General features: G+C 39.2%; 1 protein-coding gene and 1 long non-coding RNA gene across 2 annotated transcripts; one reads left to right on the top strand and one right to left on the bottom strand.

Annotated features, from left to right (window-relative positions):
* Positions 1-4,142: 4,142 nt before the first annotated feature.
* On the top strand, positions 4,143-8,163 carry LOC127947208 (uncharacterized). The gene is made up of 3 exons (XR_008151238.1): positions 4,143-4,209; positions 4,329-6,636; positions 8,050-8,163. It is a non-coding gene; the product is annotated as an uncharacterized LOC127947208 (long non-coding RNA).
* tmed6 (transmembrane p24 trafficking protein 6) lies at positions 6,304-11,063 on the bottom strand. The gene is made up of 4 exons (XM_052544155.1): positions 10,743-11,063; positions 10,537-10,663; positions 8,660-8,817; positions 6,304-8,485 (listed from the first exon to the last, which is right to left on the bottom strand). The coding sequence occupies exons 1-4, from the start codon at positions 10,953-10,955 to the stop codon at positions 8,255-8,257; spliced, it is 729 nt and encodes a 242-aa protein (XP_052400115.1). The 5' UTR covers positions 10,956-11,063; the 3' UTR covers positions 6,304-8,254.
* Positions 11,064-11,426: the final 363 nt, after the last annotated feature.

Below are 11,426 nucleotides of genomic sequence, written 5' to 3' on the forward strand. Positions count from 1 at the left end.
GGCTTTTAAACCAGTATCACTCATTATGAATCTTAGTTCATCTTAAATTCAAGCACAGTGTGAACAAACACAGCCACAAATATCCCTTTACACTGTGTGCAGAATTATTAGGCAAATGAGTATTTTGACCACATCATCCTCTTTATGCATGTTGTCTTACTCCAAGCTGTACAGGCTCGAAAGCCTACTACCAATTAAGCATATTAGGTGATGTGCATCTCAGTAATGAGCAGGGGCGGGTCTACGTGGTGGCCAGGGGGGGCACCGGCCCCCCCTGAAATTCGATTGGCCACCCCAGGTGCCCCCCCTATAAGATGTCTTGTGATTGGTTCATTCTATGGCCAGTCATTTTATAGAATCTACTGAAGTTAGCGATTCAAAGAAGTGCAGCGTCGTCAGAAGGTGCGTTCCGTTCGACCGTAAGTGGACTGCGAAGTGGACTTCACAGGGTATTCCGCCATCTTAAGTGAGATTCTAATCCGAAGGGAGCGAACATGTTCAGTTCGAAGGGCACTGCGCACGGCACAGGGAATAAGGGAACATCGATACATCACTTCACAGGAAGTGGAGAGCGATTATCCCCCAACTTTCATTGCGCGAAGCACGTCATTACCAGTCAGAACGGCCGTCTTTGCTGACTTCATTCATATTCATTACGGATTGTAAAAAGGTATAATAATAAAAGTGACTAGAAGCAGACGAGGCTCTGCCATTTTTCTTTATTTTACTTTATTTACCTCAGTGTTTACTATACGGCTGTGCGCGGGAAGAAGGCGAACGAGACCGCTATGCAATTATATGACCATTTATTAAAAACACATTTAGGCTATACAGTTAACCAAATAAAAGTTTATTTTCAAATCTGCATGACAGCAGGGCTTCAATTCTGTTAATAGTGAAGTAATAGTAACGTTACTTAAGCAAACGTTGATCACACTACAAACAATACAAAACTAAAATGCTATAAAGATACAGAAAAGATTAATTAATTATTTACCTGGGTCTTCAGTCTGTGATTAACTCGCCTCTTGTCTGACAAGTCTTCAGCTTCAAATCATTCCTTAATCACATGACAGATCCATGCGCTATTTCTGACATTTCTGACATTTGTCACTGTTTTTGTTACTGTTTCTTCTGGATCTGTGGTGTTATTATTTTATGAATAAATAAAACCTTGTTATAAATAAAATATTGATTAATTTGTCTTTTTGACTGTCTATCAGTAAATAAACGCTAGGCTATATAATAATAATAATAATAATAATATAATAAAGTATTTATAGCCTAGTTTATTTTTTAATCCAATTTTGAGTTTGCTGGTATAATAAATGTTTTTCCTAGGCAGACTTGACAAATTGGTCTAATATATACATAAACATAAAACAAAGAGCTGGTAGGTAACCTTTATGTATGTTTTAATATGTTTGTATGGTTTTCTCAGATCAACCCCGTCAGGCTCTGCTCGCGTTGGTCGTGGTTGATTTCAATCCAATGTTCAGTCAACGTTTAATAAAACGCAATAAAAGTAAAATACGCTGGCCAACATCAAACAATAAACAGTCATGGTGATTTGCATATTTTGTATCCGTTTATTTTGTGACAGTGACCACATAGCAAGATTGCACCAAATAACAATATGCACAGAATGTTCCATAATAATACTTGTTAATGCATGAGAGTCAGTCAGTCAGTTAGTCAGTTAAATTGTCAGGCCTAACTTAGTCATTTACACGTGAAATTACGTGGATGCATTCTGTGCATTTCATTCACAATTAAATTTCTTTTTTTGAGATTGAGAATAACAGACACACATAAGTGTTTCTTTTGAAGGCAGGGAAGGCAGTGAAGAAGTAAAGATATAGGGAGTTTCTTTCAAAGAAAAAATAAATTATTTATTCTCAAATTTAATACATACAGGAATGACTAAAAACTACATTAATAAAAAATGTGCTTTATTACTGCATTTGTTTACAAGTAACTTTATTCAAGTTAATAAATAATAAAATCAATAGGATTTGCGTAATATACTGTAGAATTTAGCTTTTTTTTTTAATTATTTTTGGTCACTGGTGGCCACCCCATTTGGAGGCAGTGCCCCAGCATGGCCCCCCCACTGAAAATGCTCTAGACACGCCCCTGGTAATGAGAAGGGGTGTGGTTTAATGACAGCAACATCCTATATCAGGTGTGCATAATTATTAGGAAACTTCCTTTCCTTTGGCAAAATGGGTCAAAAGAAGGACTTGACAGGCTCCGAAAAGTCAAAAATAGTGAGATATCTTGCTCTGAGGGATGCAGCACTCTTAAAATTTGCAAGCTTCTGAAGCGTGATCATCGAACAATCAAGCGTTTCATTCAAAATAGCCAACAGGGTCGCAAGAAGCGTGTGGAAAAACCAAGGCGCAAAATAACTGCCCGTGAACTGAGAACAGTCAAGCGTACAGCTGCCAAGATGCCACTTGCCACCAGTTTTGCCATATTTCAGAGCTGCAACATCACTGGAGTGCCCAAAAGCACAAGGTGTGCAATACTCAGAGACATGGCCAAGGTAAGAAAGGCTGAAAAACGACCACCACTGAACAAGACACACATGCTGAAATGTCAAGACTGGGCAAAGAAATATCTCAAGACTGATTTTTCTAAGGTTTTATGGTCTGATGAAATGAGAGTGAGTCTTGATGGGCCAGATGGATGGGCCCGTGGCTGGATCGGTAAAGGGCAGAGAGCTCCAGTCCGACTCAGACGCCAGCAAGGTGGAGGTGGAGTACTGGTTTGGGCTGCTATCATCAAAGATGAGCTTGTGGGGCCTTTTCGGGTTGAGGATGGAGTCAAGCTCAACTCCCAGTCCTACTGCCAGTTTCTGGAAGACACCTTCTTCAAGCAGTGGTACAGGAAGAAGTCTGCATCCTTCAAGAAAAACATGATTTTCATGCAGGACAATGCTCCATCACACGCGTCCAAGTACTCCACAGCGTGGCTGGCAAGAAAGGGTCTAAAAGAAGAAAAACTAATGATTTGGCCTCCTTGTTCACCTGATCTGAACCCCATAGAGAACCTGTGGTCCATCATGAAATGTGAGATTTACAAGGAGGGAAAACAGTACACCTCTCTGAACAGTGTCTGGGAGGCTGTGGTTGCTGCTGCACGCAATGTTGATGGTGAACAGATCAAAACACTGACAGAATCCATGGATGGCAGGCTTTTGAGTGTCCTTGCAAAGAAAGGTGGCTATATTGGTCACTGATTTGTTTTTGTTTTGTTTTTGAATGTCAGAAATGTATATTTGTGAATGTTGAGATGTTATATTGGTTTCACTGCTGAAAATAAATAATTGAAATGGGTATATATTTGTTTTTTGTTAGGTTGCCTAATAATTATGCACAGTAATAGTCACCTGCACACACAGATATCCTCCTAAAATAGCTACAACTAAAAACAAACTAAAAACTACTTCCAAAAATATTCAGCTTTGATATTAATGAGTTTTTGGAATCATTGAGAACATGGTTGTTGTTCAATAATAAAATTATTCCTCAAAAATACAACTTGCCTAATAATTCTGCACTCCCTGTATGAACCAGAACTGCATTCATGAGAAAAGAAGACCAGTATACTTTTGACATTTTTCTTTAGTTTTTAATTAATATATTTATGTAAGATTTCACCAATCTTTTTGACTTCTGTAATATTAGTCAGTTTACCGAAGGATTGAAAGCAAAACATTAAGAGTGCAGTACATTTGTAATCGCACGCAAAATTATTTACTATAAAATCTAAATAGAAATATCACCTCAGATATCAGTCTCACATCAAACTGGTTCACATGTATGAATCTATATGCTTTGAGAGCAAACAATCTTTAATATTATTAGATCTTTTATCAACTCAGAAACTAATCAAACATTCATTGTAGAGAGTGTACTTCTAGTTTATATTCACCACAAAGTATTAAATTTTGTAATGTTTTGTAGAACATGAACATGTATGGAGTCATTTATTAGAGGTCTGAGACTGACAGCTGTCTGTTCTGTGTGTGAAGATCATTTACATAGAGACACTTTGCATGAGAGAGTTTATAGTGCTGTGAGTTTAACACTTCATGACTGAGAGCAGAACAGAACACAATCTTCATCATCACACAAGACACAACAACAACAACAATGAACAACATCATCATCCTCATCTGGACCATTGCAGCTTTTATTCAAGGTGTGATAATACTTTTTGATATGAATAATAAGCTATTGTGGTTTTTACCATTTGAATATTCCAGTATTCTGATAAAAAGGTGATTTACAAACAAAATGACTTTATTTTCTCTTGCTCAGCATCCAGAGGAGTCACTTTGACTCAACCTAAAGAGAAAACTGTCCAGCTCGGTCAAACAGCTACAATAGAGTGTCATATAGATGTAGGAATATACAGCACTCACTTATACTGGTATCAGCAGAAACCTGGAGAAACTCCTAAACTTCTGATATCTTATATAAACACCCTCCAGTCTGGAACTCCATCTAGATTCAGTGGCAGTGGATCTAACAGTGATTTCACTCTGACCATCAGAGGAGTCCAGACCGAAGATACAGGAGATTATTACTGTCAGAGTGCACATAAGATCACTACATCAGTAATAGCTGGGTGTTCACAGTGATAAAGAGTCGTACAAAAACCTCCGTCAGTCAGAGTCACAGTGACTGCACTGATACAGCTGAGAGATACTGCAGCTGCTGATGGATGTTATTTTCTGTTATTTCTTATAACAGTCTCATTCACTCAAAAATGCTGAAGTCTTGTAATTATTTGTGGGTCTTTTTTGGATCTGTTTTTCACAAACAACTTCACCATGGATGAAGTTAATTCATTATTCAAAATGATCCACCATTAAACAATCCAATGAAATCTAACGATACTCATGCAGGGAATCAGATAGAGTCCTCATGTCCTTTCAATCCAGAACTACACAAAATTAGTTCTCCATGATTTCCTTTTAAGTGTCATGAAACATTAAAACTTAATTCTTCATTTTCTTCTTCTTCTTCTCAGTGGCGGAGCCAGGACGTTTTCATAGGGGTGGCCAGGGAGGGTGCCAGCAACCAGTCTGGGGTGGCACAGAAATCTTCATTATTTCAATATAAAAATGTGTTTGACTGTTTTCATTCCAAAAACACAACTAAGTACAATTAATTTATAATAAACTGTAATTGAAATATTTGTGAATTAGATCAAGTAATACTGAGTGAATATGACAATTTTTGTATTATTCCTCACCTCCAGCTATTTTATAAAGGGCCTCACTATAGCTTTATTGCTCATTCAACTTCTCAAAACTCCCAAATGCTTGCTCTCCAATATTGCATACTAATGGATGAGACACACAGAAAGATCTGAAAATGGCTGGAAGTCAACAGTAAAACTGTGCTCACATTTTCTATGCATTAAATTACAAATAAAAATACATATCAGTTTGTGCCTTAGGTATTCTCGAATTATAGAATATATTTTAGTATGCATTTGAGCAACGTTCTTGCATACTGCGTATACATGCAAAGTTTGCAGCTTTAATCATCTTTTTGGAGATTGCATGACTGACGACAGAACTGGGTATGTATGCTCATATTTATTGTGCAGGTTATTTATGATGAAGTGATATAGAGCGTGCGCAACATATCTGTTGAAGAGCCGTGAGCAAAGTAAAACAGCTAATGGGACAGGAAAGTGTGTTTTACTGACATATAGGCTAGTCTAACAACATTTCATCAGACCGAAGTTCACAGTTGTTCTACTTAAGCTGATTTGGCTGCTGTAGCTTTTCCACGCTCGTTTGACTCGCGCCTGACACTGAGGTGAAGCTGAAGTGAGCTTCTGAAAATTCTCCCGTTTGATGTAGTCATAAATAGAGGTACGGTGTTCCGAATCTTAATAAATGCATTTTTTCGTAACTAAAAAAAGGGACAAAAACTGCAGTTTTGAGTGGGTTGGCCAAAGGGGTGGCCATGCTTTCGACCCCCGGGCTCCACCCCTGCTTCTTCTTCTTCTTCTTCTTCCACAGAGAAAATCTCAAATGTTGTATTTTGTTAAGAATCATTCTGTAATTGAAAGGCAGTTGTGAAAATGATGTTTTGGAGTTCACACAACCAAATAACATTTTCACACATTTCTTAGAATTCAGTAAAATTACAGCTTGATTGGAATTAACTCAAAAATATTCTGCTCACAAGTGATATTTACCTTGGTTTTCCACTTTTATAAGTTCTTTATTAAAAAAAAATTTCAGTGGAAATGAAACCACAGTCATAGTCAGAATACTGAATATTATATTTTATTGTAAGTTAATATAATACATTTTATATTTTAACATTGCAAGTCATAACAAAGAAGCATTTGAAAAGCAAAAACACATTCATGAAGAATTAAGTTTATTATGATATTCAAATAACCAAAGAAAGGGCTGAAATTAATTAGTTTTAGTTTTAATTTAAATTCACTCTTGGAGTATAAGAGAGAGTAAGAGATGTAAGAGAGACAGGTGTACTGTTGATGTTAACAGTGGGGTTTGTCAGCTTCTGCTGGCGTAGTGCTGATGTTAACGGCGGGGTTTGTCTCTCTCTGCTGGTGTAGTGTCGATGTTAACAGCGGGTTTTGTCTCTCTCTGCTGGTGTAGCGTCGATGTTAACAGCGGGTTTTGTCTCTCTCTGCTTGTGTAGTGTCGATGTTAACAGCGGGGTTTGTCTCCCTCTGCTGGTGTAGTGTCGATGTTAACAGCGGGTTTTGTCTCTCTCTGCTTGTGTAGTGTCGATGTTAACAGCGGGGTTTGTCTCCCTCTGCTGGTGTAGCGTCGATGTTAACAGCGGGTTTTGTCTCTCTCTGCTTGTATAGTGTCGATGTTAACAGCGGGGTTTGTCTCCCTCTGCTGGTGTAGTGTCGATGTTAACGGCGGGGTTTGTCTCCCTCTGTTGGTGTAGCGTTGATGTTAACAGCGGGTTTTGTCTCCCTCTGCTGGGGTAGTGTCCATGTTAACAGCGGGGTTTGTCTCCCTCTGCTGGTGTAGCGTCGATGTTAACGGCGGGGTTTGTCTCTCTCTGCTGGTGTAGTGTCCATGTTAACAGCGGGGTTTGTCTCCCTCTGCTGGTGTAGCGTCGATGTTAACGGCGGGGTTTGTCTCCCTCTGTTGGTGTAGCGTTGATATTAACAGCGGGGTTTGTCTCCCTCTGCTGGTGTAGCGTCGATGTTAACAGCGGGGTTTGACTCTCTCTGCTGGGGTAGTGTCGATGTTAACGGCAGGGTTTGTCTCTCTCTGCTGGTGTAGCGTCGATGTTAACAGCGGGTTTTGTCTCTCTCTGCTTGTGTAGTGTCGATGTTAACAGCGGGGTTTGTCTCCCTCTGCTGGTGTAGTGTCGATGTTAACGGCGGGGTTTATCTCCCTCTGCTGGTGTAGTGTCCATGTTAACAGCGGGGTTTGTCTCCCTCTGCTGGTGTAGTGTCGATGTTAACGGCGGGGTTTGTCTCCCTCTGTTGGTGTAGCGTTGATGTTAACAGCGGGTTTTGTCTCCCTCTGCTGGGGTAGTGTCCATGTTAACAGCTGGGTTTGTCTCCCTCTGCTGGTGTAGCGTCGATGTTAACGGCGGGGTTTGTCTCCCTCTGTTGGTGTAGTGTTGATGTTAACAGCGGGTTTTGTCTCCCTCTGCTGGGTTAGTGTCAATGTTAACAGCGGGGTTTATCTCCATCTGATGGTTTGGTGTTGAGGAGTCTCTTTAGGCAGTAGAGCTGCAGGTATCCAGCTGTGATGATGAGCAGACTCTGGACAGCAGACCAGATGTTCACAGTGTAGTTGGACTGAAGCAGGTAGAAATCGGTGCCACGTCTCATTCGCTCGTAGTTATAATGACGCCACTGCTGGTGTAGTGTTGATGTTAACAGTGGTGTTTGTCTCCCTCTGCTGGTGTAGTGTTGATGTTAACAGCGGGGTTTGTCTCCCTCTGTTGGTGTAGTGTCGATGTTAACAGCGGGGTTTGACTCTCTCTGCTGGGGTAGTGTCGATGTTAACGGCAGGGTTTGTCTCTCTCTGCTGGTGTAGTGTCGATGTTAACGGCAGGGTTTGTCCCCCTCTGCTGGTGTAGTGTCGATGTTAACGGCGGGTTTTGTCTCCCTCTGCTGGTGTAGTGTTGATGTTAACAGTGGGCTTTGTCTTCTTCTGCTGGTGTACTGTTGATGTTAACAGTGGGGTTTGTCTCCCCCTGCTGGTGTAGTGTCGATGTTAACAGCGCGGTTTATCTCCATCTGCTGGTTTGGTGTTGAAGAGTCTCTTGAGGCAGTAGAGCTGCAGGTATCCAGCTGTGATGATGAGCAGACTCTGTACAGCAGACCAGATGTTCACATAAGTGGAGTTGAACTGAAGCAGGTAGAAATCGGTACCACGTCTCATTCGCTCGTAGTTATAATGACGCCACATGTGGAAGACAAACCTCTGCAGCCTGCTGCTGCTTTCCTAAAAGTGAACGACATTCAAGGACTTATTATGTCAAAATAAACATTTTCAAAGTCATTTTATTTAGTTGGCTCTGCAGGGGGAAGAATAATAAATAATATTAAATAAATAATAAATAATTATTAAAAATAATTTTAATAATAATCAGATAGATTGGATGTCGTTGTTTATTACCTCAATGAAGGACAGTGTACTATTTATCTGCTTCATATCCTCTTCTTTCTTTTTCTTCTCTTCTTCCTTTTGTCCCTCATAATACACACCAAAGTTCAGGAAAACCTGCATGCTCCCGAATCGATTGTGGAAATTACTGAAGCACATCTGATAAAAACCTTCACAAAAAAAAGATGATCATTTGTTTGTTTGTGTTTGTTTATTAATGAAGTCTACTAACTCCTCATTGGATGTTGTTTATTCTGAGATCATAAAAGCAGCTTTTCCAGTAATTTGGCCCCAGTCTTCAAGTGTTTATTAACTCATCTTTGGACATTGGTGTTGGTCCGAACTGCTTTAAGCATGCGGTTATTCAGCCTTTGCTTAAGAAATAAGATTTGGATGAAAGTTGCTTTAACAATTCTCGACCTGTCTCGAACTTATCATTTCTGTCAAAGCTTTTGGAAAAAGTTTCTTAAATACAATTTATTTATTCAAAACTTTTCAATCTGGTTTCACTATGTATCACAGTACAGAGTCTACTTTGCTCAAAATGTTCAATGATATTTTGGTTTCAGTTGATGCCTGAAAAATGCTGTATTGATTCTACTGGATCTTACAGCTGCCTTTGATACCATGGATCATAATGTTCTTATTTGCTATTTAGAAAATCTGATTGGTATCAGGGGCACAGCCTTATGATGGTTCAGCTCATATCTCAAAGATAGGTCTTTTTCTGTAGAACTAGGCAAGTTTTCCTCATCATCTGGCCTAATTACCTCAGGGCTCTATTCTGGGACCGCTTCTTTTTAACTTATATATGCGCCCTTTGGGGGATATTATCAGGAAGCATGATGTTTCTTTACATTTATATGCTGATGATACACAGTTGTACCTACCGCTAAAAGCCGGTGATTCCATTCAACCATTTCTGGACTGTATCTCAGATATCAAAAAATGGTTATCAAATATCTTTCTCCAACTCAATGAGAACAAAACAGAAATTTTAGTTTTTTGTACCCAAAAAATTAGAATGGATATTATTAAGGAGCTGGGCAATCATTTCCCCTACATTTCCACACAGTTTAGAAACCTGGGTGTTATCATTAAACAAATTAATTATGTTATTAGGAACAGTTTTTATCAATTTCGGGTCATCTCCAAACTTCGTTTTTGTCTTTTCAGGATTTGGAGAAGGTTATTCATACTTTTATTACCTCACGTTTAGATTACAGTAATTCACTGTACTCAGTTTTCCTCAGTCATCACTTTCTCACCTTCAGTTGGTATAAAATGCAGCTCCACGGCTGCTTACTGGGGCAAAGAAATATGACTGTTACTTAAATTTTAGCTTCACTTCACTGGCTTCCGGTCCATTTTAGAGTTCAGTTTAAGATTCTCTTTGTTTTTAAAGCTCTTAACAATCAACCTCCATCTTAGATCTTATTATCCCTTTGCCATCTACCAGAGTTAATATCCGCTGACAGGACTCTTTTATCTGTCCCTCATTCCCATTTGAGAACTAAGGGTGACAGAGCCTTTTCAGTCACTGCCCCCCATCTGTGGAACCAATTGCCTCTAGACTGCTGCCTTGCACCTTCCATTACAATTTTAAATCAAGGTTGAAAATGTATCTTTTCTCCTCAGCATTTTCTCTTCATTGTTATTTTATCGTCTGTATTGTTCGGCACTTTGGATAGCTTTGCTATGTTTAAATGTTTGAAAATCAATTTTGCACTTAAAAATATTTTGTTTCAAATAACAGTATACAATACAAAACAACATAATTTTTTAGTTTTGGGGTGAAATATTCTGTGTCTGCTGTTCACAGCTTGATCCATATGAACTTGTTCATAACCTAGCAGCAGATATAAAACTCTTATCAAGGAGAGTCTCACCCGTCTCCTTAACACTTAAGGCAATCTGACCACTTGCATCATCAACTTTGCCGACTATTAAACCGCTCGGAGCATTAACAATCACAGAGAGATGTCGGTCCAGAGCCACACCGGTCACCAGCTGGACCTGAACAAATACACAGTGAGCTACAACATTCAAAGGATTCAAGACCATACTAATATTTACATGTAGAAAGTTGTTTTACCATGAAGTTTAAGTAGAAGTGCTCGCCGAAGTGAGCAAAGTGCCAGTAGCACTGGAGGTCTCCAGCACGCAGCATGATGGAAAAGTCATACTGATCGGCTCCCCAGAAAAGCTCCTGATCAGAAAGCTCTGGATGAGGGTCCTTCAGCGCTCCACTGTTGCTCAACCCAAATAATAACAGAAGCCAAACCAGATAAAAGCCTTTCTGAAACATTTCAAATGTGAATTAGAACTGGTAATAAGCTAAATGAAACAGGTGAGCTGTTCAGTTTGAGTGCACTGAAGTTTCTGATGATGATTAACTCTGAGTCGAACATGTGGCTGGAAAATTTGTTCTGCCCTTTACAGCTGGGAAAATCCAAGTTAGGACACAGGTGCTTTGGAAATCATTTATGAAGTGCCCTCATAGCATTTGTTTACAATACATCTTGAATTCTCATACTTACTTACCACATACTTACTTTAAAACGTTGAATTAGCTAGGCCTTCTTTGTGCTAAAACTATGTAAAATCTCCACCATTTTCATTATTATTATTATTATTATTATACAATATATTTAACATTAAAGGTGATTTACATGATTTACCATTGTTTAGTTGTTGTTGTTTTTTTCGTTCACTTTCTCTGTGGCTTCAGTCTGTTTTCAGTGTGGGAATGAACGTCATCTTTTTTTTTCTCCTCCAG

The sequence above is a fragment of the Carassius gibelio genome, chromosome A25 (assembly GCF_023724105.1).
Source record: "Carassius gibelio isolate Cgi1373 ecotype wild population from Czech Republic chromosome A25, carGib1.2-hapl.c, whole genome shotgun sequence".
NCBI classification, from domain to species: domain Eukaryota; kingdom Metazoa; phylum Chordata; class Actinopteri; order Cypriniformes; family Cyprinidae; genus Carassius; species Carassius gibelio.

Excerpts from the sequence above, each read along its gene's own strand:
- tmed6 (XM_052544155.1), bottom strand. The coding sequence starts at position 10,955 with ATGTTTCAGAAAGGCTTTTATCTGGTTTGGCTTCTGTTATTATTTGGG. Across the intron at positions 10,664-10,742 it reads ACTTCTACTTAAACTTCATG|GTCCAGCTGGTGACCGGTGT; the intron begins GTAAAACAACTT and ends GTATTTGTTCAG. Across the intron at positions 8,486-8,659 it reads GTACACTGTCCTTCATTGAG|GAAAGCAGCAGCAGGCTGCA; the intron begins GTAATAAACAAC and ends GTTCACTTTTAG.